The sequence below is a fragment of the Bradysia coprophila genome, assembly GCF_014529535.1.
Source record: "Bradysia coprophila strain Holo2 chromosome IV unlocalized genomic scaffold, BU_Bcop_v1 contig_5, whole genome shotgun sequence".
NCBI lineage: Eukaryota > Metazoa > Arthropoda > Insecta > Diptera > Sciaridae > Bradysia > Bradysia coprophila.
This window is the reverse complement of record NW_023503374.1, coordinates 5,345,987-5,366,949: the sequence shown is the minus strand read 5'-3', so window position 1 is coordinate 5,366,949 and position 20,963 is coordinate 5,345,987. Positions and strand designations below refer to the sequence as shown.

The following is a 20,963-nucleotide window of genomic DNA, read 5'->3' as shown; positions in this document are numbered from 1 at the left end:
TTTTCCGATTTAATATTTACTTAAGTATACTTTCCACTCAACAAAAAGTACTCCGCGAGAGAGCGAGTTGTCAAGTAAACATAGCAAACATTGAAAAAATTCTGAGTACTTTTTCAGTTAGTGGAAATCAAGCCTTACGTTGAAGCACCGACATGCGTAACATAAAATCACAAATCTTGCTACCTCGGGAATATTGTCGAGTTCTCCCTAAGGCGATTGTGTTAATTCTGCCTGTTCCGAGCTTTTAATATACTCTTGGCGAAGACAGTCTCCCTGTTTGCCGTATTTTTCTTTTTCAAATTGAATGTCTCGGCCTAATATTTCCTTCCCATTGTCATCAATGTGAGTAATAACATGATTTTAAGCCGATTTACCTTCGAATCATTCTTTTTTTTTAAAACTGTTTTTCTTTCTGTCCACCACATAATCATTCTCGAACTTTTGAATGGATTTATGAATTTCACAGTAGGTTATAATACTAATAATAATAAGCTCTGCGATACAATCAGTATTCCGTGCGCTTGATGTGTGAATGTATTGTCATTCATATTAATTTCGATAAGGGAAAAAAAAGGTCACAGTCAATGAAAATCCATATCTTGATGCCATATATACTGGGTGGAAAAAAAAATTGGTGTCCGAACAAACTTTTCAAATTAAGTATACTTGAAGTAAACAGATAATTAAAATGACCACACAAGTTTCAGTCACACAAGTGAAAAGAAAAAGTTTTCCATTTTGCATTAAATGAAATTGAAAGACCTATATATTAGAATGCCGTCCGAAAAAGCAATACACAGTTCATTACGATGTCCTCAATAATTACACACGAAAGCTTAAAATCAATCAATGGGGAAACTATATAATCGTTTCACAAAATCTGTATATTTCTAATAATCGTTTTCCTTTTTTCCTTTATGTTTACGATGACGTTATCTACCATACACGTATGTTGGTCCGAGTACACATATATGTACAAAATACACGCGGGGCATTATTATATCATTTCGACAAATCATTAATAGAGAAAATGGTTATTCTCGACTCGTTGTTAGTTACTCTCTCTATTTTATCGTTTATATGTTAAGGCGTTTTTTTTGTGTGGACGTTCGGCCTGGAATGATGTATCGATATGGAGAACTTTATAGTGGAAATATATATTTAAATTGATGCTAGGCTAATTCCACCGGACGGATGCTTTCGTGCATGTATATATTGTGTGCTCCTTTCTTTCCTTCGAACGATGGGGGGAGATATTTTTTTCCTACACGCAATTCGTCGGAAAATATGGGAAAACTCTTTTAGAATTTCCGCTTTGTGAAACTATAATTGCCTCAATAATTTAATGTATGTAAATTTGAGTAGAATGTTTCTGGAGGAATGTATTCATAGCAAGCATAATGTCGGAGAAGACGAAAATGGTTGAGAGGTTAAGAATGTTAGCTTGGCGTGTCAAAGAATTATTTTGCTGTAAAGTCAAGAGGTTTTACCGGAAAGCGAGCAAAATATTTCATCTCTCAGTCCTATAAAATATGGGAAAACTCCTGAAAGCTAAATATAAATTTACAACATTGTTGAATAACGGCTCAACAATCACCTACCTACCTACAGGTTCATTAAAATTGTAACAAATTCTTACAAAAATTTCTAAATTTCCGTTTTGCAAACACTAATGAGCAATAAACGAGTAAAATTTACCCTACAAAAAGTTGAATTAACAACTTTTTTTCTGCGGCGTTTCGGTATGGTATACTTATTAATCAGCACCAAGGCTTGTGGGTAGCCCAAACAAATCTAAGTTTTATTTCTCTGATGAGTGGCAAAGATAAGGAACTAAGTTTTGTTGAACGTGGTTGGAAAAGTGTTCCACGACTTTGATTGTAATTACTTTGCAAAAAGCAGTTCGTATTTATAGTTGTCGACATATTTTCCACTGGCTTAGCGTGTTTCTTAGTGTTCAATCTTTCTGGCAATTTAATTGGGTTTGTAACTGTAGTTTGGAAAGTCAGCACTAACTTAGATGTGGAGCTTATAAGATAAAGGCTTTCTCCTATTTATTTATTGCCTTTTCCATTGTAAAAATCATTGAATCTGTTACATCATTTGACATAACTATTTCTTAGTGTTCATTGTTCAATGTAAAATCTTTTACCTCATTAGTTCTACCATTTTTTCGTCCATATAATACAGCGTACTATAGAATTCATTGCCTGATTTGTTGTCATTGTCGGTAACAGATGATTCTCCGTCTGCGTAAATTTGATAGTTTTTTTTGTTGCTGTATCAGACTGGACAGCCGCCGAGTCTAGGCCCAAAAATACCAGCCACCGCCGCCGATTATTTTGGTCGGCTAACTGAAGCTAGTCGCCAGAAGCCGCTGCCAGTTAAATTTTATATTTGAATATTGGCAATTGAGTTCCAGACAACGATTTTATTTCGATTAAGAACATTATTATGAGCAAAAAATTATTCTAGACCATAACAAAAAAGTTTTTAGTTTTTTTATAAAGCTGATTTTGTGTTCATAACATGTACATACAACCCGATACAGAAGGGTCATTTGCCAAATGAAGAAGGACATTTTGTTTACATCTTTGCTAAATATCCCGATTGTTTTATATGTAAATTTTCACAATTTCGATTGAATAAAAAGATGGCGCGCTGCACGCACATTGACGAAGGTTTCTGACTTTGCTTATTTTCTTAATTTTTCACGATACTTTACTGAGTTAAAAATTAATTATGCAAAATTTCCATGCATAATATAATGCAAAAATACTTCAAATAACGTTCGGCATCGAAATAAAATATAAAAATGTTTTGTTTGGAACTTAATTCAGTTCTTATTGGTCTGGACACGGTGAGCTTGAAGAGAAAATCTATTCGACCACTCGTGCACAAGAAATATTATTGTGGGAATGTGTTCAGGCTCCCAGGATAATTAAATGACTATTAAGATAATCGGTGAATGGGAAATTTTTGAGTTGGTGAGGTCCAATTTTGGATTTAGGCACCTGGGAACAAAAAGTTGTGTGAACCATAAAAAATATTTTTTAACTCAACATTCATTGATTTACAAGCAGCGATCTCTTAGTGCACGAGCGGTCGAATAAATTTTCTCTTCAAGCTCACAGTGATGTGTTTAAATTACTTTTTCATACCTAGGACCCGAAAAGAGCGACTTCATCGCACTTTTTCTCCGTCCAATATGAAAAATACTATTCGTACCACGGACTAAAAGTCTTTTTTAGCGTATTCGATTCGTGTGGAAACTTCTCACACGCTAAAAAAGTCTTTTAGTCCTGAGTACGAAATGTACTATTTTGATACAATGCCGTCACTTGAGAATGTACCCATATTTTGTTGTCCTTTGCGATGCCTATCTGTTAGATATTTTCTACATTTGATTTTCGTACAAAATTGAGAAGCTTTCGATGGTCTTACGTTTGTGATAATCGCAAAAATTCATGGAAATCGTGAAAATTCGTAAAAATCGCAACTAGCCGCCATATAGGCCCAGCCGCCGCCTGAACTTTTTTTAATTTCTTAGCCGCCGCCGCACATTTTCTGGACGGCTAGACGCCGCCGACGTTTATTATTCGGCTCTCCCTCGCCTTTAAGCTGCAAATTCAAAATCAAAATGTCCAAACCAGTTACTATTACTGAGCAAATCAAGAGCTAGGTTTTTCTATTCTGCATTTTTGTCGGATGCGCGCTCGCAACTGGGTTAAACCTTTTGCAATATAGTTGTTCGCAGTTCATCTGTTCACTAATCTACCTTAAATCCACAACCAAACACACACAAAAGAAGGAATTACGTCGTCATATTTCTAAGAATGTAATACGATTTACACATACCCTTTGGAAAATTCATATTGAGCAAATGTAATTCCAGGAAAAGCTCATTCGTACACTATGAAGACTTCATCAGATTGTGCATTTGATAAGAGTGTATTCTTGAGAGTCACTTTTCAGTACTTATTAGACATTCAAAATCTGTTTCGTGTACATATTGTAAGTCTGTTTTACCTTCAACAAATGCTTAATGGTTCAATATGATCACAGCTTCATTTCTTTATCTTTGAACCCAATCAATAATACGTCTTGTACTAGACAAAAGCACTCGGGATAGGTAATTACGTAATTCCAACACTGATGACCGTATTAATGTTACATCAATGAATTGCCATGAATTGAAAGCCATGAAGACATCACTTTGTTGTGAGATTTCGCAACCATCGTCACACATGGTGACAACCAAAGAAATAGATTGATGGAAACAGGAAAATCTGCGAAAACTTACACTTTTTTCTTTTACAAAAATTGAATGTGTCAGCCGGTGTCTGTGCTCCGAACATTTATCTCTGCAAGAAACCTTACAATTTCCATTCGTCTAACAATGAATAGAGGTAATTGAATTTTCCACCAATAACAAAACTATTTTCACCTGCGAAATAGATTTTCTGTTCGTTACGTCTCAGAAGAAACCAAATGCTTCGTCTATTCCTTGCTTTCCCTTGTTCGTGATTGATTTATAATTTCATTGAATTGCAACTCATTCAAAAAACATATTCGAATCAAGCGAACGCATAAATAAATCAAAAAGCGTCTCCATTCATATTTTTTTTGGTATCGGTTTATTTAATGAGTTTTCATTGAAATGGAGTCAATATATAAATTTTCCACGGAAATTAATTCTGTTAAAAAAAAACCTTTCAAACATTGAGAGCCAAAAATTTAATTACAATTTCCATTTTCGCTTCATTTATGTATTGAACATGACGGTATTGTTTGTAAAATACCACTGATTCACAATTCATTAGCGATTTATTTAAAAACTGGGTGCACTTATAGAAAAAAATGGGTAATTTTTGTTTAAAGGAGATATGACACCTTCAGTTTCCATGACACTGTTAAATAGTATAAACGCAGTTAATAATATTAACGTAATATTACAAACGGTGGCTGTGAACCACAACCCTCGTAGGCAGTGGGTGTTCACAAAGAGACAAAAATTACATTTTGGCTAATTTGAATTTGTAGCAGAAATATGTTATTTGACATTGTCTCAAGTACATTGATTTCAGCAGGATTTTATGTTTTCCACATTTTATATAATTTCCCGATCCCAATGATCGAATACAATAAAAAGGACTTTTAATACATTTCGAAATTCACGAATATTTCTCGACTCTTGATCTGTGATCGGATAAGGCACGACGGAAAAGCTATTGTTCTACCACTCTTAGTCGAGCTGGTTGGTATACTTTTATGTCTTTTAGTGAGCCCATTTTCACTGTACATTTCTGTCCATCATTAGGGGCTACTCACATATGACGTCACGCTATTTTATCGAATTTTCGACACCTCCCTCCCCCTTGTCACGCTGTGTCACATTCATGTTACCCCCTAAGAATTAAGTCATGTTTCAAGTACCCCCCCCCTCTTTCAAAAAATTTGAAGTTGTATATAAAATGTGAATCGTTTTAAACTACAACCAATAATACCAATACCAATAATACTACATGCCTGAGTTATTGTGCGACCGTCGCTGACGGGTCTATAAAAATTTTCTGTTTTAATTTTTGCAGAGATATTACTTATTAAACTTAATATCTGTCGATTCTTATCTCTTTTACACGTGACGTCACGCTTCGAGTGACCCTCTCCCCTACCACCCGTCTACTCTCGTCACGTTTCGCAAGACACCCCTTATAGCGTGACGTCATATGTGAACAGCCCCTTACATATTTTAGTCCAAGCGTGAGTGAGTCGTCATTACCCTTAAACTCCATGTTGACATTGTATCATATCATCGACCGCAAGTATAGTGGCCTTTATCGACACTACATTTATTTATGATAATATTGTAAGAGACATACAAATTAAAATAATCGATTTTTAACCGTCTTGTCAACTATAGTTTCAGATGGTGTATATATTCATCGTGTTATTTACGATACAAAATTATATTGTCGCAGTTTAATTCACACCGAAAAGATACATTCATAACACTTTGTGTATAATGTAGTATAAATGAACCATAAAATAAGAATTGAAAAGGGAACCCAAAATTATTTTGCCATGGAAGACGATATAATAAAAAAAGAAGAAAATTTTTTAGGTCACATCCGCATTTCAAGCTTAACATGAAAATGTTCGGACAGGTCCGTATAAGACAAATATACTACAACTGAAAGCTTTTTATATGCTAGGTACCTTTGAGTAGCTTATCATTAGGTTATGTATATAATATGTATACAACACACAATACGAACAGTTATATTCAATAATTTTGTCCGTTTTGACCTTTTGATTTTTAGCATTTTGCCAGCATGAAAGTTTATTTGTTTTCGGTAAAGCTGTAAAGATATTAAACGGATGGTATAGGCATAACTTGTCAGTTAAATTATAAATGAAGGGACGGGAACACCGAAGAAAGGAAACAGCTTCTAGACAATGGGGATTATTGTAGTAATAATTTTATGGTAACCGAATTTATGATTGTATGTTACACATATGTAACAATGGTGTGCACGTGATGTTGTAAATTCGAAAATTAGAATTATTATGGAACCCGAAATGGAATGAGCAAAGTTTTCTTTTTCGCATTTTCATAATGAAAATGAATTGCTAATAAAAAACCTAAAAGTTCAATAAACACGGTTGGATATCAAACGGTTTTTTTGCTTATATGAACGTTTCGACAATTTGTTGTGTATTTTTCGACTTGCACGCAAATATGTAGGTTAATAGAATGACTAAAGAATACATTTCACTTGTTTTAGTATCTAGATTTTGGGTTACGTTATCCATTAGTATCGTAATTAAAAGTGACCTTTTCACTCGACGAACTTTCCGTAGAAATTATTTCCCCATTTCTATTCATAATCAAGTAAGTCAATACTTAAGCTCAGAAAATTCATTGTTGCGAAAGAAGCTAATTAATAAATTTATGAATATTCTGATGAAGAGGAAACGACTTGGGTAAATGCTGTGACAGGGTAAAGAAAGTGCAAATTAGATACGGGACAGTTTATTGTTAATATATATGGGTAAATGACTGGTAAAACGTAGTAGATACGAGATTCGTTAACAACAGCGACGAAAAGAACAACTGATGAACTTTGGCTAATAATGCGCCATATAACAAGACAAGTATAATGTTAACACTAATGAAGTACAAGATTTTGTGTCAAACACAAGGGACAAGGGACTTTCTAAAAAAATGTTACAAATTTAGTGAATAGCACAATGGTCTACGAGAATGTCTTGCTGGGTATCACCTTCTGTTTAAATTAGAATATTAATTTAGTGATTAAATATGGTCGCCCTCTTCTTATGTGTAAATTCTTTTTTTTTAAATCCAATTAATTTTCCTCGATCTTTTTTTCGGTACGTGTCCACTAAACGTTTTCAACGTTAGAAAATAGAACAAAATTTTCTAAAAATGAACTTTCATTTTATTTAGAACACCCTAAAGTATCAAATAAGCTTTAACACGCTATCCCCCTTCTGTTTTTTGTGTGTAAATATGAAACATTCTCTGCCACTGACGGCACTTGGAAATTGTTTGAGACTAAAGAGATAATTGACAAAGTTTCCAAATTCTTTTTTTGTCCCATCACTAGCCAATGAACAGTACGGTAAAATGTTATTGATTATTTCTTTGGGTGAACATCGACGATTATACGTTTATAACAACGTTTAAGTAGTTTTTTACATTTTCAAATTGTAAGCACATTGTGAACGCCCTTAGTAATTACATCAGACAATTGATGAAAAATGACTTCTACAGATTCTTATCTTCGTTTCAATTATGTCCGAATCTAGGTCCAAATACTTATTTATTTACTTAAGTCAACGAACGAAGTATAATTGCTATCAACAGAATATTTAATGAATTTCTGTTGTATTTATTAAAGGGACGATTACTGTATTACATCTAATTTAAGACTTCATGAGGGAGGTTTCTCTTTTACTTTAGTTTGCAGCAATTAAAAAAGGGGATTTTGTTAGATTGGATTGAATTTCGAATGAGGAGAAACTAGGACTTTGCAACAGGTGTAAAGTTTGCTCATGTGCTGTGTGTTGCATGAGTTGCAGTAAATTACCAATTTTTAATGATTTTAGTAGATTCTCATCATACCCTCATCTGATCGAAAAGAAATAGATTCGATAACAGTCCAACTTGCCGTCTGTGAAGTTAAAGTGATGCTTTTTATGTACAATGTGTTGATCTGATGTCAAGACAATGTGAATAAGCCTCAGTGTTTATTAAACATTCAAAAACCAGTTTCCATCTTTTGTCAGTTGTCATATCAAAATAAAAGAGTTTCACTGGTTTCATCCCGTGAAAACTCTTCATTGTTATTAAACTTGCACTGTTTCCGAGTAACAATAAGTTATGGAACTAGAGAGTGTAGCGTTCTTTTTGACTGATGTGCAAAGACACTTGTCAGAAAAACATTTACTACCTAATTTCATCTGCTAGCGACGCGACAGGTGGTGGAGAATATTTTACCTATGCGGAAAATGATGAGAATTTACTTAATTCCATCATTGATTCTACAGATATGAAATTTACTATTCCATTATTTGAAGGAATGGATAATCTAATGTAAAATCGGTGAATCGGAACTTTTGCACATGTGCTCTGTTTGAACATTGAAGTTTCAAAGAACATAACATAATTGAAGAAAACAATACCATATATCTTAAACTTCCGTTAAACTCATATGCTGAAGGGGGGAAAGAACTAGAGGAAATGGTTGTACTCATGATTTATTGCCAATCGGTCAAACAGAAGGTAAAGATCTACTATTTGAACAAATCGGACAAATATTTGGTCAAATCGTCAGTGAATCAAATAATGGGTGAAGTAGACAAAGTCGACAATGCAAATAAAATAAGGCGAGGGAACCAAAGGAAAATAGCTGGATAATTGAAAATGGAATTCTGGATAAATATGTGGGACATGATTTTCAGTTTAGTCGTTTCCCCATCGTCTGTTGAACAATACCGAACCATGAAAAAATAATATTTCCATTCGGCATTCAAGCGAAATGTCTTACATATAATACATAAACAAAAGCTCCAAACTCAAAAAGCACACCAGCTAACGAGTAATGTTTTCCTACTTATTACGATTAGATCGCTTTAATGTTTATTTGTTTTAGACTCGCAGCTTATACAGACATACGTAATGTATATAGGTATGATGTACATTGTACATAGTAGGTATGGCAATTGAGCAAAACGTGTGTATATTTATATATATATATAGCCATTCAGAGGAGAAACGACATTAATGAAGTCTGCGCTTTGTTAGGGTTAACGAAACAAACGAATAAAGGGCTTCAGAATAAGAGAAATATTTCAAACTTTTCGCTTTTAATGCAAATAAGAAGAAGACGTAAAAAGGAAATTGTAAATTTAGATGTCAATTTCCAATGGAAATTTCCCATTGCTCTTTGTTTCCGCATAAATCTCCAGGCAAATACATAATTTAAGGGCTTCCGTGAAAATTGAAATATTGTCTACGCGGACGAGTGCTGCAGTGCAGGTGACATTTTTATACCGAAAAGAAAAGTTCTTATTGCTTATTGATATGTAAGGACAGTTAGGTGCAGCTTTTTAGCCCCGTACGAAGTACGAAGGGGCTTATAAGATTACGATGCCGTGTGTAATTGATGGAATTTGAAGCAGACAGTAAGGGCAAAGTGTTTGCCTATGTTCATAGATGACGAATCCGCAATAAAAATTTGGGCCGTCTGTCCGTCTGTCTGTCACGTCAATATCTTGAGTAAATCAAATCCGATTTCAAAAAAAAAAAAAAAATCCCTGAAAGATAGTCAAAATAGTGAGGCTAAGTTCGAAGATGGACGATTTTGGGTCGACCCCTCCCGAGCTGGGGCCCCATAAGTGATTTAACGTTTTCCGAAGATATCTCTGGCCATTTAAAGGCTACACTTGTAAGTGATACGTCAAATGAAAGGTATTTACAATACCGATCGACGAAAAAAAAGTTTATGGAAATTGGATGACCGACTCGTGAGTTAGACCCTTGGTGTGAACTAGGTACAGGGCGGCAACCCGTTTTTGCTTGAACGTTGGCCAAATTTGAACGGATTTCGATGGATTTTGCTTTATTAGATAGGTATTGACCGTACCAATCAGGGAAAAAAAAGTTCATGAAATTCGGTTCACCGGAGCGTGAGCTAGGTCTCTTGGAGTGAGCATATATGAGGCTACTCGGCCGTAGAGTGAAGTTGGTGTTTTTTGTTAATATCTCGAGTAAAACTTGACCAAATTTCATGAATTTTTTTTTTGTTTGAAAGGTATTATTGAATGTAAAGCAGCTGTACTAATTTCCACCTCCTAACAAAATGGCTGTCGGCCGCCATTTTGGATTTTTGTAAAAACAATATAAATCGATGAAAATAATTCTTACAAAGTTATTGATCAGTGGGAAGTGATTGGTTATGTGTGTGTGGTATTTCAAGGATCCCAAATATGGATATCTATATATAAATATATATAGTATATTGAGCTATATAACGGTATAGATAGTTATTTTGAGCTATATACTAGAATATTTATCAGTAAATTGTTTATTTATAGGTAAATATATGTTAATATAGGACTGAGGAAATTGTAGGTCAATTTGAAATATGTGTTACGTTTGAAAGGAACATCGTACGGGGCTTCGTAATTGCGCTATGCGCAATTTTTAAGACGTAAAAATTTCATAAGAATTTTACTTTACCGACGTTTACGGGCGCAGTAGACTTACGGTAAGAGTAGGGCGACGGACGAACTAGGGTCACGTGCGCAATAGATGTACGGGTTCGTACGGGGCTCAGTCGCAGCAAACGCTCCGACTGTTCTGACGGCTCGTTTGGTGTTATTGTTGGTCAGATGTTCCTTCATTTACCGTTCCTACTGTTTCATCTATCTATCCAGTACTTTTCAGTCAACCTTTACCTAATATAAAGCATACAATGTACGCAATAATACCGCAGACATTCAGTTCGGTTCTGGTCTTACAGCGCTAAAGTTTTGTTGGCATATGCAGAATTAACAAGAGCCGTTTCCAGCTCGGAGCTCCTGAAACGGAGAGGGATTCTTCTGAAAAACAGAAGACCGAAATCGGACCTATTTTCTATTGGAATTTTTTATATGTGCCCAATAAGGTATTCGACCCCAGAAGCCAAAAACACTTTCAAAAAAATTCTTCGAAACTTTTGTGACTAGTGTGAGGTGATCAAAAGCCGAAAACATGCACTTTTCTTACAAAAATTTCTCCAGTTACACGAGCCGTACTATGTCGTGTGGGGTGCCATTAAAAAGGTCATTTGAATGTACTTCCGGGGTCTTGTTGGGTTTAAAATTCATCCAAACTGAGATATGTGCAGTTGAAGTTTTCAACCGAAAAAAGACTGAAAACTTACACTGTTTTTACAGAAATTTCTCGAGGTACACGAAACGTACATGGTCGTGTAGGGGTGTCATTTGAAAGGTACTTTCAGGAGAAGTAGAGCTTACGGAAGTTTGGTAGCATCTACGATGCAATATAAGCACTTAAACATTTCAACTTCACATAATTCATCGTAAATGCTACCAAACTTCCGTAAACTCTACTTCTTCTGAAAGTACATACAATTACCTTTCAAATGACATCCCACACGACCATGTACGTTTCGTGTACCTCGAGCAATTTCTGTAGTGCAATGTAAACCGTTTCTAAGTTTGATTGTATGGGTGGACCAGCTGGTAGCACAGTTGAAGTGAACTTAGACACAAATATCTGTGATATTCACTGTATATCGAAAGCAATTCGTTTCAACAATCAACCTCAGAATAAACAAATAAAGTGTATTTACACGTTTTCTTAATATCTTTTTAAGGATAAAACCACTCGAACTACATTTAGAGATGATCACATAATTTATAAACCAAGTGTCTGTTAATTCCAACATTCAACGGTGGTCTAGATTGAGCGCAACAATTTACAAATTTTACAGTTTGCACAAAGCATAAGCGTCAAGTTATAAAGTCGAGTGGTTTCATCATTAGACTACACTCCACCACTTTCAATGCGAGTTCCATTTTCATATTATTTTCTTGGAATTAATGGTTAGGAAAATTATTAATTTGGTTCTATATTTTATGTATGACAAGATTAGGTTAACCGGCCGTATTTCAATCACCCCTCTATTTAAATAAGTAATTTGCATCTGAGTGTTTTCAATTAGCGAACCTTACATTTTTGTACGGGTTGTTATGGGGAATAACGAGAAAAAACATTATTTACGTATTGTTGCATATCCATTCTATTTTAAATGATAAATTAGTGTCTTACCAACTACCAATTGCAGATAAACTTTTAAATGAATTTCAACAGAAAAAACAATCGATAGAGGAAACCCTAAATCCGTTTCAGATTGGGATTCATTGCTTCCACAATTAACTTTTCAGAAACTGTGTCGCGAATAATCGTGAGATTCGCTCTTTTTTTGTTTCATAAAATCTTGTACTTCATTTGTTTTGACATAAATTTTGCTATATAAGACGATAGAAGACAAAGAAAATCGCTTATCTGCCGTTGATAACAGATGACAAGCTGTTTCTGAATGTTTTCTGTTTTTCTTTAGTTGGCAATTCAATAGCAAACAACTGTGGCGTTTTGTGATAAGAATAAATCAACTGCGCAATGAAATTATCCTATTCGGAACGTATTAAAGTGTTACCGGGCAAAAATGTAATGAGACATGACCGAACATTGATGAAAACACTTCCAACCAAATGCTGTCCCTGGTTCTTGGTGCCACAACGATAGCCATGAACCGAGGGGAGCAGGAGTCTCTATTCCGGCAGTCACACAATATTCGACTGCAACAAGACGCAAAAGCACATAACGACAAAATACGACATTATTCATACGGAAACATTCATCAAGTATCCAATCTACATTCACAAGCAGCAAACTCTCGATCATTCGGTGAGGATCGTCCATTCGGAGCATCACACTGTGATGATTTGGTTCTATCAGTGCTCAAGACACCGTTGAAAGATACATCGCCTTCCACACCCGTCAGTCCATCCTGTGCATACACAGCACTAAATGGTTCCGAAGATGAATTGGTAGATGATGTGGAATCAGCAAAGGAAACCACAGAATTGGACTGTGAGCGATCCTCACCATCACACAGGCCATTTCAGTTTTTACGAAGGCTTCGTGCTGGCAAAACGCCACGCTTCGAAGCACATCATCGACGAGTTCCAACGCCTATACGCCGAAAGAGCAGAGCAAGATCAAAGTCGCAAGCTGATATATTAGATGGAGTTACAACCGATATCGGTTAGATAACACATATTTCTGCTAGTGCCTAGTGCCGCACTTTTTCTACTGCTAAATTTTGTAACATAAAAAAACATTTCGTTTAGATGAAATGCGCGGTGACACAGAACAGAAAAAGGATGAAGAATTGACAAACGAACCAATAGTGGTTGGAACAGGTGTACCGGATCCCTATTACCCCATCGCTTTGCCTATCGATCAGGCTTTCAAAGCGAAATATGTTTTCCATCATCGCAGAGGGAAAACGTTCCAGGAACGAATGTACGTTTTCTTAGAACATCCTGGAGGATGGTTGTGCTTCATTTATCATTTCACTGTGTAAGTTAACATGATGTCGCTCTTTTCATATCACTCCTGTGAAAACAATTGAATAAATTGAAACAAAACCGAACCACCAGCAAATTTTTTAGATTTTTATCTATCAGGGAACCGTTTGTCCGTTTGCAACAGAAATGTATTATAATACCGAGCGAATAGTACTACCCATTCGTGTTTATTTAGCTTAAATTACATATTTTACATGAAACACTGTCCTGATTTCAAATTGAACGACAATTACACGAATAATTTTCCTAATTACTGTGCTTGTACTCAATATACAATATGCTTTACTAGACATTTTACAAATAACACACACACTGTATTGTGAATTGTGTGGTATATTTCAGCGGCGAATTTTCATTTCGACTGGAAAGGTAGATATTACGGTAAACAGTTCTTGCTGGCGACATAATCTTGACGAGAGGGACCCAATAATTTATTTATTGTCAATGGAACTGTGTATTTGACACTATAACCAATTTCATTATGATACGGCTATTGTCCAAAAATTTTCATTTCATTTCACATTCTACCGAAAATAAATTACAAATTTTATTTCATTGTGTCCCATACCATAATACAGATTCATGCTGGTACTGGTCTGTTTAATATTCAGCGTCCTTTCAACAATCGATCAATACAGTGATTTCGCAAACGAAACATTGTTCTGGATGGAAATATGTCTGGTTGTATTCTTCGGTGTGGAATATATAATTAGACTCTGGTCGGCTGGCTGTCGGTCAAAGTACATGGGATTTTGCGGTCGTTTGAGATTCATACGGAAACCAATATGTATTATAGGTGAGTACACGTTTCTTCATGAATGGTTACAACAATTACATATTCTCGACTTCTGATGGAGGTGATTAAGATGGATCAGATTAGGATTACGTTAACTGGAGTAAATAATTGATATGAAAGAATTGTTAGAGAGTGGATCTGAATTGCAGTTAGTCGGGATTTTTTACTCTGAAAATATCAGAAAATTATTTAGAGACTATTATGATTAAAGCGAGAACACTGTAGACCAGCTAATTATAACTTGCCTTTGGGGTACTTGTTGATATTGAATATTTTCATTTAAATCACTCAAGGCATGTCAGAATCCGAACGGGTCCGAATTATATTTCCTTCTCTCTTCTCAGTCTGTATGAGTTGATTATAATAATTTGGAAATCAGACGCAAGTTTCACTCCCTGCTACCAAAATAGTTGAAGTGACTGGAGATGACATTTTATTAAGCAGATTTCTGGAACCGATGAAAGTGTATAGACAGCAAGATTTCACTATAAACATGTACGATGAGTACATCTGTTACTTCCTTCGTTTCGTTCGTTTCATCGTAGTGTTCGATGAGAAATCTTTTACTTCGTTCTCTTTAACATATACTTCGTTATATGAGAGAACACTAGCCAGAGCTCATTGTTGATTTTTGTCGACGTTGTTGTTAACAGATGACTAAAACGTTATTTATATTATTGTTTTTCAGCTGGGCGATTATGTGAAAGTGTACACCGACCTTCGTACCCATTGTCTTTTTTTCAAAACTTTTAAATAAACTATCAGAAAACGTTGACTTTTGTATTGCCATATTACCATTGGGAAGGATTGCAAATCTTAGCACGGTGGGGCTGAACGAACTTTAAATAAACATGTCGACTTCCATCTCGGTTCTTTTCATAGCTGAGTTAGGGGAGGCGTGTACTATCCAACGGCACATGTTGCAGGCGTAACCGCTGAGCCGTTTCTGAGAACTAGGAATATCGTCGCCTGGCTCCGCGGAAGTTGCTGAAGTTTGAAACTGGAATCGGTAGGGGGACAAATTCTAAGAACAACCATGTAAAAATTATTGCTCTCGGTCATTTGGTCGCAGAGCAATAGAAGCTGAAAGTCGAAAATTCCACCTTTGCAAGGGGTGATGCCTCCTCTTCCCGATCCAGCACTTTAATAGCGTTTGACCGTGTTAGACAATGTTTTGTGACGAGATTTCGGAGATTGTTTTTAACCTGGGAACGTTTTTTAACGGCCTCACCTCGTAGATATTTTGGATATTTGGCAACTTAGTCATCAAATTCATTAGTATAAATAATTACAGATTTTGATAAAACTTTTCACGGCGGAAAAGAGCACAAGGTGTACGAACTCATTAGTTGACCTATTTTCCTACATCGAAGAGGAAACCGTTACGTCAATCTTCATTAGCTTTCTCATTTCTTATAGACACAGTTCACCTTCTTCATTAAAACCTGATTTGAAATTTTATTAACTGTCAAAAATAGGCTTCAAAACGAAGGTTAGAGGTTCATTACCAAATCTATATTAAATTCGCCAATTATTTTCAGATTTAATTGTCGTCGTAGCCTCTATGGTGGTTTTGTCAGTCGGCAGCAATGGACAAGTCTTTGCCACAAGCGCCATTCGAGGTATAAGATTTTTACAAATTTTACGAATGCTTCATGTTGATCGCCAAGGTGGCACGTGGAGACTATTAGGATCAGTAGTTTTTATTCATCGACAAGTAATTTTGCCACCAATTAAATAGCAAATGGGACAGCCAGCACTAAAATGAAAATTGATTACAGGAACTGATTACCACTTTGTACATTGGATTTTTGGGTTTAATATTTAGTTCTTATTTTGTATACTTGGCTGAAAAAGACGTCGTCGGTCCCAAAGGCACTAAAGATTTTGCTAGCTACGCCGATGCGTTGTGGTGGGGTGTTATTACCGTTACAACAATCGGATACGGTGATACTGTTCCGCAAACTTGGATGGGAAAAATTGTTGCATCCTGTTTCAGTGTATTCGCCATATCATTTTTTGCACTGCCAGCAGTACGTATTTCGAACAATTCATTTAATTAACATGCCGAGCATAATTCTTAACACCCAAAAACGAAAAATAAATCGATTGAGAGCTCATTAGAGAATGTTAAGTACAGAATATCATCTCCAAAAGTAGTATACTAACGAATTGTTCTCGGTATGCTGGGTGATGTGTTGTTTAACAGTTATTCTAGTCGTACGGCAGATTTAAACAAATTAAAAAAAAATGTTTTCGTCCTAGGGTATACTTGGGTCTGGATTCGCCCTGAAAGTCCAACAGAAACAACGACAAAAACATTTTAATCGACAAATTCCAGCAGCAGCAATGTTAATACAGTGTTTGTGGCGATGTTACGCTGCTGATAAGTGCTTCCACAGCGAGGCTACATGGCAGATCTATGTAAAGAATGAAAATTATAACCAAAATTCTAGTTCGTTAGCGAGTTCTGTACTGCCAAGTAACCTAGGAAAGGTAAGAGAATCGGACCGTGTTATTGAATGTTGTTTCTCAATTGCTTTATTCTTATTGTTTTTGTGTGAATGTGGCGCTATCCAGAGAAACTCTGGTAAAGTTGCAAAATCTGTCTATTTTTCGCAGCTTAAATTTGGAAGAACCAAGCTTTTTTGAAAGACGAAGAATGCAAAATAGATGTGACAATAATGAACAGTAGATTTGTCGTCTATATTTGAAGTATTTTGAGTGTTGGACAGAAAATCTAGGATTTCATTGGTTTTAACATTAACTTTTTGCTATATAAACGAACGTAAACCATCATCGCTTAATTTACGGATGGTTGTCGGTAACATATGTTCATACAGTTCGATAAACATATGTTTATCCTTAGCCCGTCTTTATGTACTTCATGGTCAGATAAGTTGGGTTTCATGCAAAATTTCTTCGACAAGAATATAGAAAAATTTTGAAGTTACTTCACATAATGAAAAATTTATTTGTCAAATTGACTAAGAGCTAGGATTTCCGTGGTCTCGCAAAACTTCCAAAAAGTCAGAGAATCTTGGCAAACCAATTTGCTCAAACAGTAATTTTTTATTTGGTTCTTCCAAGCAGCGCCTTTGCTTTTTCTATTTCTTTTTTTCAACTCTTTCTAATTACAACTTTACAATACAGTGCCAGTTTTGTGCCAGTTTACTGCAAGCATTAAAATTAATTTTACATTTCTGTTAAAATATTGACTATTCTTGGTCAGTATGTGGCATTAAAAAATCATTCATTGAGAGTTAAACATCTCAAAAGTGCACTAAATATTTGAGCAAGTTTAAAATCGATGATGATACTCTTCAATAACAGATTGTATCAAATGGAAATAACAAAGCGGTTGTACATCAATAAACTTTTTTGCACTCCGGTTACATTAACCTGTTACAGACGGCAAGCATATGACCAGTACTTTTCATCGATCAAAGTATTTGTAATCGGTTGATTTCAAATCTGTACTTCAATTTCTTTAACATTAATTTTACCCAGAGCTTGTCATTATTTTTGTCCTCGTTATTGATAACAGATGAATCAACTTTAAAGAAAATATTTTCTTTAATTTATCATCCAATTTTCTTGATTTTCTCAAAGATTTTCGTGAAATTTCTTTTGGATTCCTCGAAAATCTATTTTAAGAGAATCGAGAAAATTCAATCTGCAAAGACAACTCCTTCTATAACAACACACACATTTCATTCCTTTATCTGATAATTTTTTTCTCGAGTTGTTTCATTGTTAAGCTTCATAACGAGGGGTTAATAAGCTCTATAATAACACTGTGAGTTCACATGCACGTGAAAAAGTAAATCTTTTATGGAAACACTAAGTCCACAAAAGAAATTGTGTCCATGCCATGCGTAAAAAAGGTGACCACTCAAAGTAGGTAAAGTTTGTTTTGTATTGAGCCCTTGGTAAAAAATCAATTAGTTTAGGAGTTTCTCCTATAAACCCTTCACAAATGGAAAGCATCAATAATATTTATCGAATCTACTACTTCATTTGTTTTAACACTAATTTTGGTTATATAAAACCGCGCCAGCTAGCACTCAACATTTATTTTTGGCGTCGTTGTCGATAGCAGATGATCTATATAAAATCAACTTCAACTTCCATTGTTAGGATCTTTCGAGATTGGTGCAAATTGTAAAATTCGAATTTCTGAAAAATGTAAAATGTAACGCCAAAATTATGATAAAGGCTGTTACGATAGAACATACCTGAATGATGGAATGAGGTCATCTTGACTTATTGGTCCTTTTAAATAAATCTTGTTTCAAATTACAGTTCCCGATCAATTCGTTAGTTATGTACAACCCCTTTACAGTTTTTTCCAAACATCGATTTTCGACTTTTTAACATGAATTCCGAATGGAACTTTGACTTTTTCTTATTAAAATTTATTATTTAGAGTGGATTTTCTTCAAACCCATTCCGACTGTTGACGACGAATGGGGTTGCATGTTTACATTAAAAAAATTTCAGTTTCAACATTTTTTCTAACAAAATGATTCCGGTCTAGAAAAATATTAGAAAGAGTTTATGTACATGCTTGATGTTCAATGTTGTTGTTCCTATAAAACAGACACTAATGGTGCAGGTCGCCAAGCGCGGTGCTTCAGTGCTAAAGCGACGAAAGTCCAGAAATCGAATGGAAACGTCACCAAGTTTATTGGCGTCAAATAATGCAAGCACATCCAACAATGATGGTCCTCCTCGGAGTGAATCCGATGGTGACGTTGTATTTTATACAGAAGAACCGAGATCGGGTAAGTTTACTATCCGATTGATGATACTCTGTAACTCTAGATCTAGTAAAAATTCAAAATATCAAAGCTTGTCTCATTTCGATTTTAAACGTGAAAGGAAAAATATTCTCGATTCACATGGAGGTTTATAAAATGAATGTTTGCAGGAACACCAAACCGAGTACGTAGAGGAGAATCATCATCCGGACGAACGCCATTTATTAGCCAAAACAGTTCTGTCACAGAAGCACCAAGCGATGAAATCGAACAGGAACAAGAAGTAGATGAAGACGCCGAGCCAGCCAGAGTCACAACGTAAGTTTCAAATTTCTTTTTGAATACTGGAGTCGTTGTTCGCATTCTTGGTAATTCATTGAAACTTATTATTGAACACACCCGCAGACTTACAGACGCACACCGAAATGCCATACGAGCCATTCGAAAAATTAAGTATTTTGTTGCAAGACGAAAATTTCAACAAGCACGAAAACCTTACGATGTAAGAGACGTTATAGAACAATATTCACAGGGACACTTAAATATGATGGTTCGGATAAAGGTAATCACAATGAATCGATTCAACACGAACTCGTCAATTAATCGAAAACAAAATTTATTGCAAACAGGAACTGCAACGACGACTCGACCAAACACTTGGAAAGCCTGGTAGCTATTTAACGGGTATTGATCGGGTAGGAAATGCAAAGCCCATGACTGTAGGCGCACGCTTATATCGAGTCGAACAACACTTATCGACCTTAGATAAGAAAATAGACCAAGTGATGCACTCGCTAAATTCACTGGTTCATCAACGATCAATGATCAGTACATCATCGTCCATACAACCATTGACATTACCAGCGGCACCATCACAAAATCCATCCCCAACACCAATGAGATTTTTAGAAGACGATGTTTAGTAAGAAAATGTTTTCCGCAAATTATATGTCGCTCAACGGGCGTCTGCGTTAGCGGTAATTTTTTTTGTAGAAATTGTATAGCCGACCCGGTTGACCATTTTGGTATAAAAGAGTAAAATATGGAAATGTTTACAGAATTTAACGATCAATGGGGTAGAGGTGAAACTGCTTACTGTTCCTACAAAACATCTTTCAAATTTGATGAAAGATATTTTACAGTCCAATGTTCGTACAGGGTTCCAATACTCTGTGTCAGAGTACTTAAAATGGTTTGATCTTTTTTGATCTTAAAATTCGCCGAACATTTCAAATTTGAAAAGTTTCTGGAAATTTTAATAATCGAATACACAAACCGATTCACATTAACCTGTCACAGACGGCAAGCATATTAAACTATCTGATCTATTACATCATTTGGTGTAAGATTTTCAGAGATTGATATAAGAAATCGTTTACTTCATTTGTTTTGAACATGATTTTTGCTATATAAGACCTCATTAGTCAAAGCTTGTCGTTTATTTTGCGGTCGTTGTCGATAACAGATGAAAATTATAGATTGTGGAAATTGTTTTTCATGCTTCGGGGCCGAAAATGAGGGCAATTTTTCAAATTTTTTTCGGGATTTCTGCCCTTTGCATGAAAATTCACATGTGTACCTGTTTGGGACGGTTGATTTAAGACATTTTTGCTTGTAGACCTCACCTCGTTCTACCTACAATCCGCGAAATTGCCTAAAATCAATCGTCCAAAACAAGTACACAAATAACTAATCGCCACTACCGCAAAAATCAA

At 35.4% G+C, this 20,963-nt stretch overlaps 1 protein-coding gene across 4 annotated transcripts in view; it reads left to right on the top strand.

Annotated features, from left to right (window-relative positions):
• Positions 1-20,576, top strand: part of LOC119071843 (potassium voltage-gated channel subfamily KQT member 1-like) — a 34,392-nt gene extending 13,816 nt beyond the window's left edge. For 2 of the 4 annotated variants that reach the window (XM_037176898.1, XM_037176897.1), the window contains 8 exons: positions 14,268-14,485; positions 16,027-16,202; positions 16,267-16,518; positions 16,751-16,981; positions 19,089-19,272; positions 19,419-19,566; positions 19,654-19,810; positions 19,878-20,572. In XM_037176898.1, the coding sequence (XP_037032793.1) occupies positions 14,268-14,485; positions 16,027-16,202; positions 16,267-16,518; positions 16,751-16,981; positions 19,089-19,272; positions 19,419-19,566; positions 19,654-19,810; positions 19,878-20,171 (1,660 nt within the window). In that variant the 3' untranslated portion in view covers positions 20,172-20,572. Of the gene's footprint in view, positions 1-12,656; positions 13,364-13,449; positions 13,682-14,267; positions 14,486-16,026; positions 16,203-16,266; positions 16,519-16,750; positions 16,982-19,088; positions 19,273-19,418; positions 19,567-19,653; positions 19,811-19,877 lie in introns of all 4 variants that reach the window. The other 2 variants (XM_037176896.1, XM_037176895.1) reach the window with 2 other exon arrangements.
• The last annotated feature ends 387 nt before the right edge of the window (positions 20,577-20,963 follow it).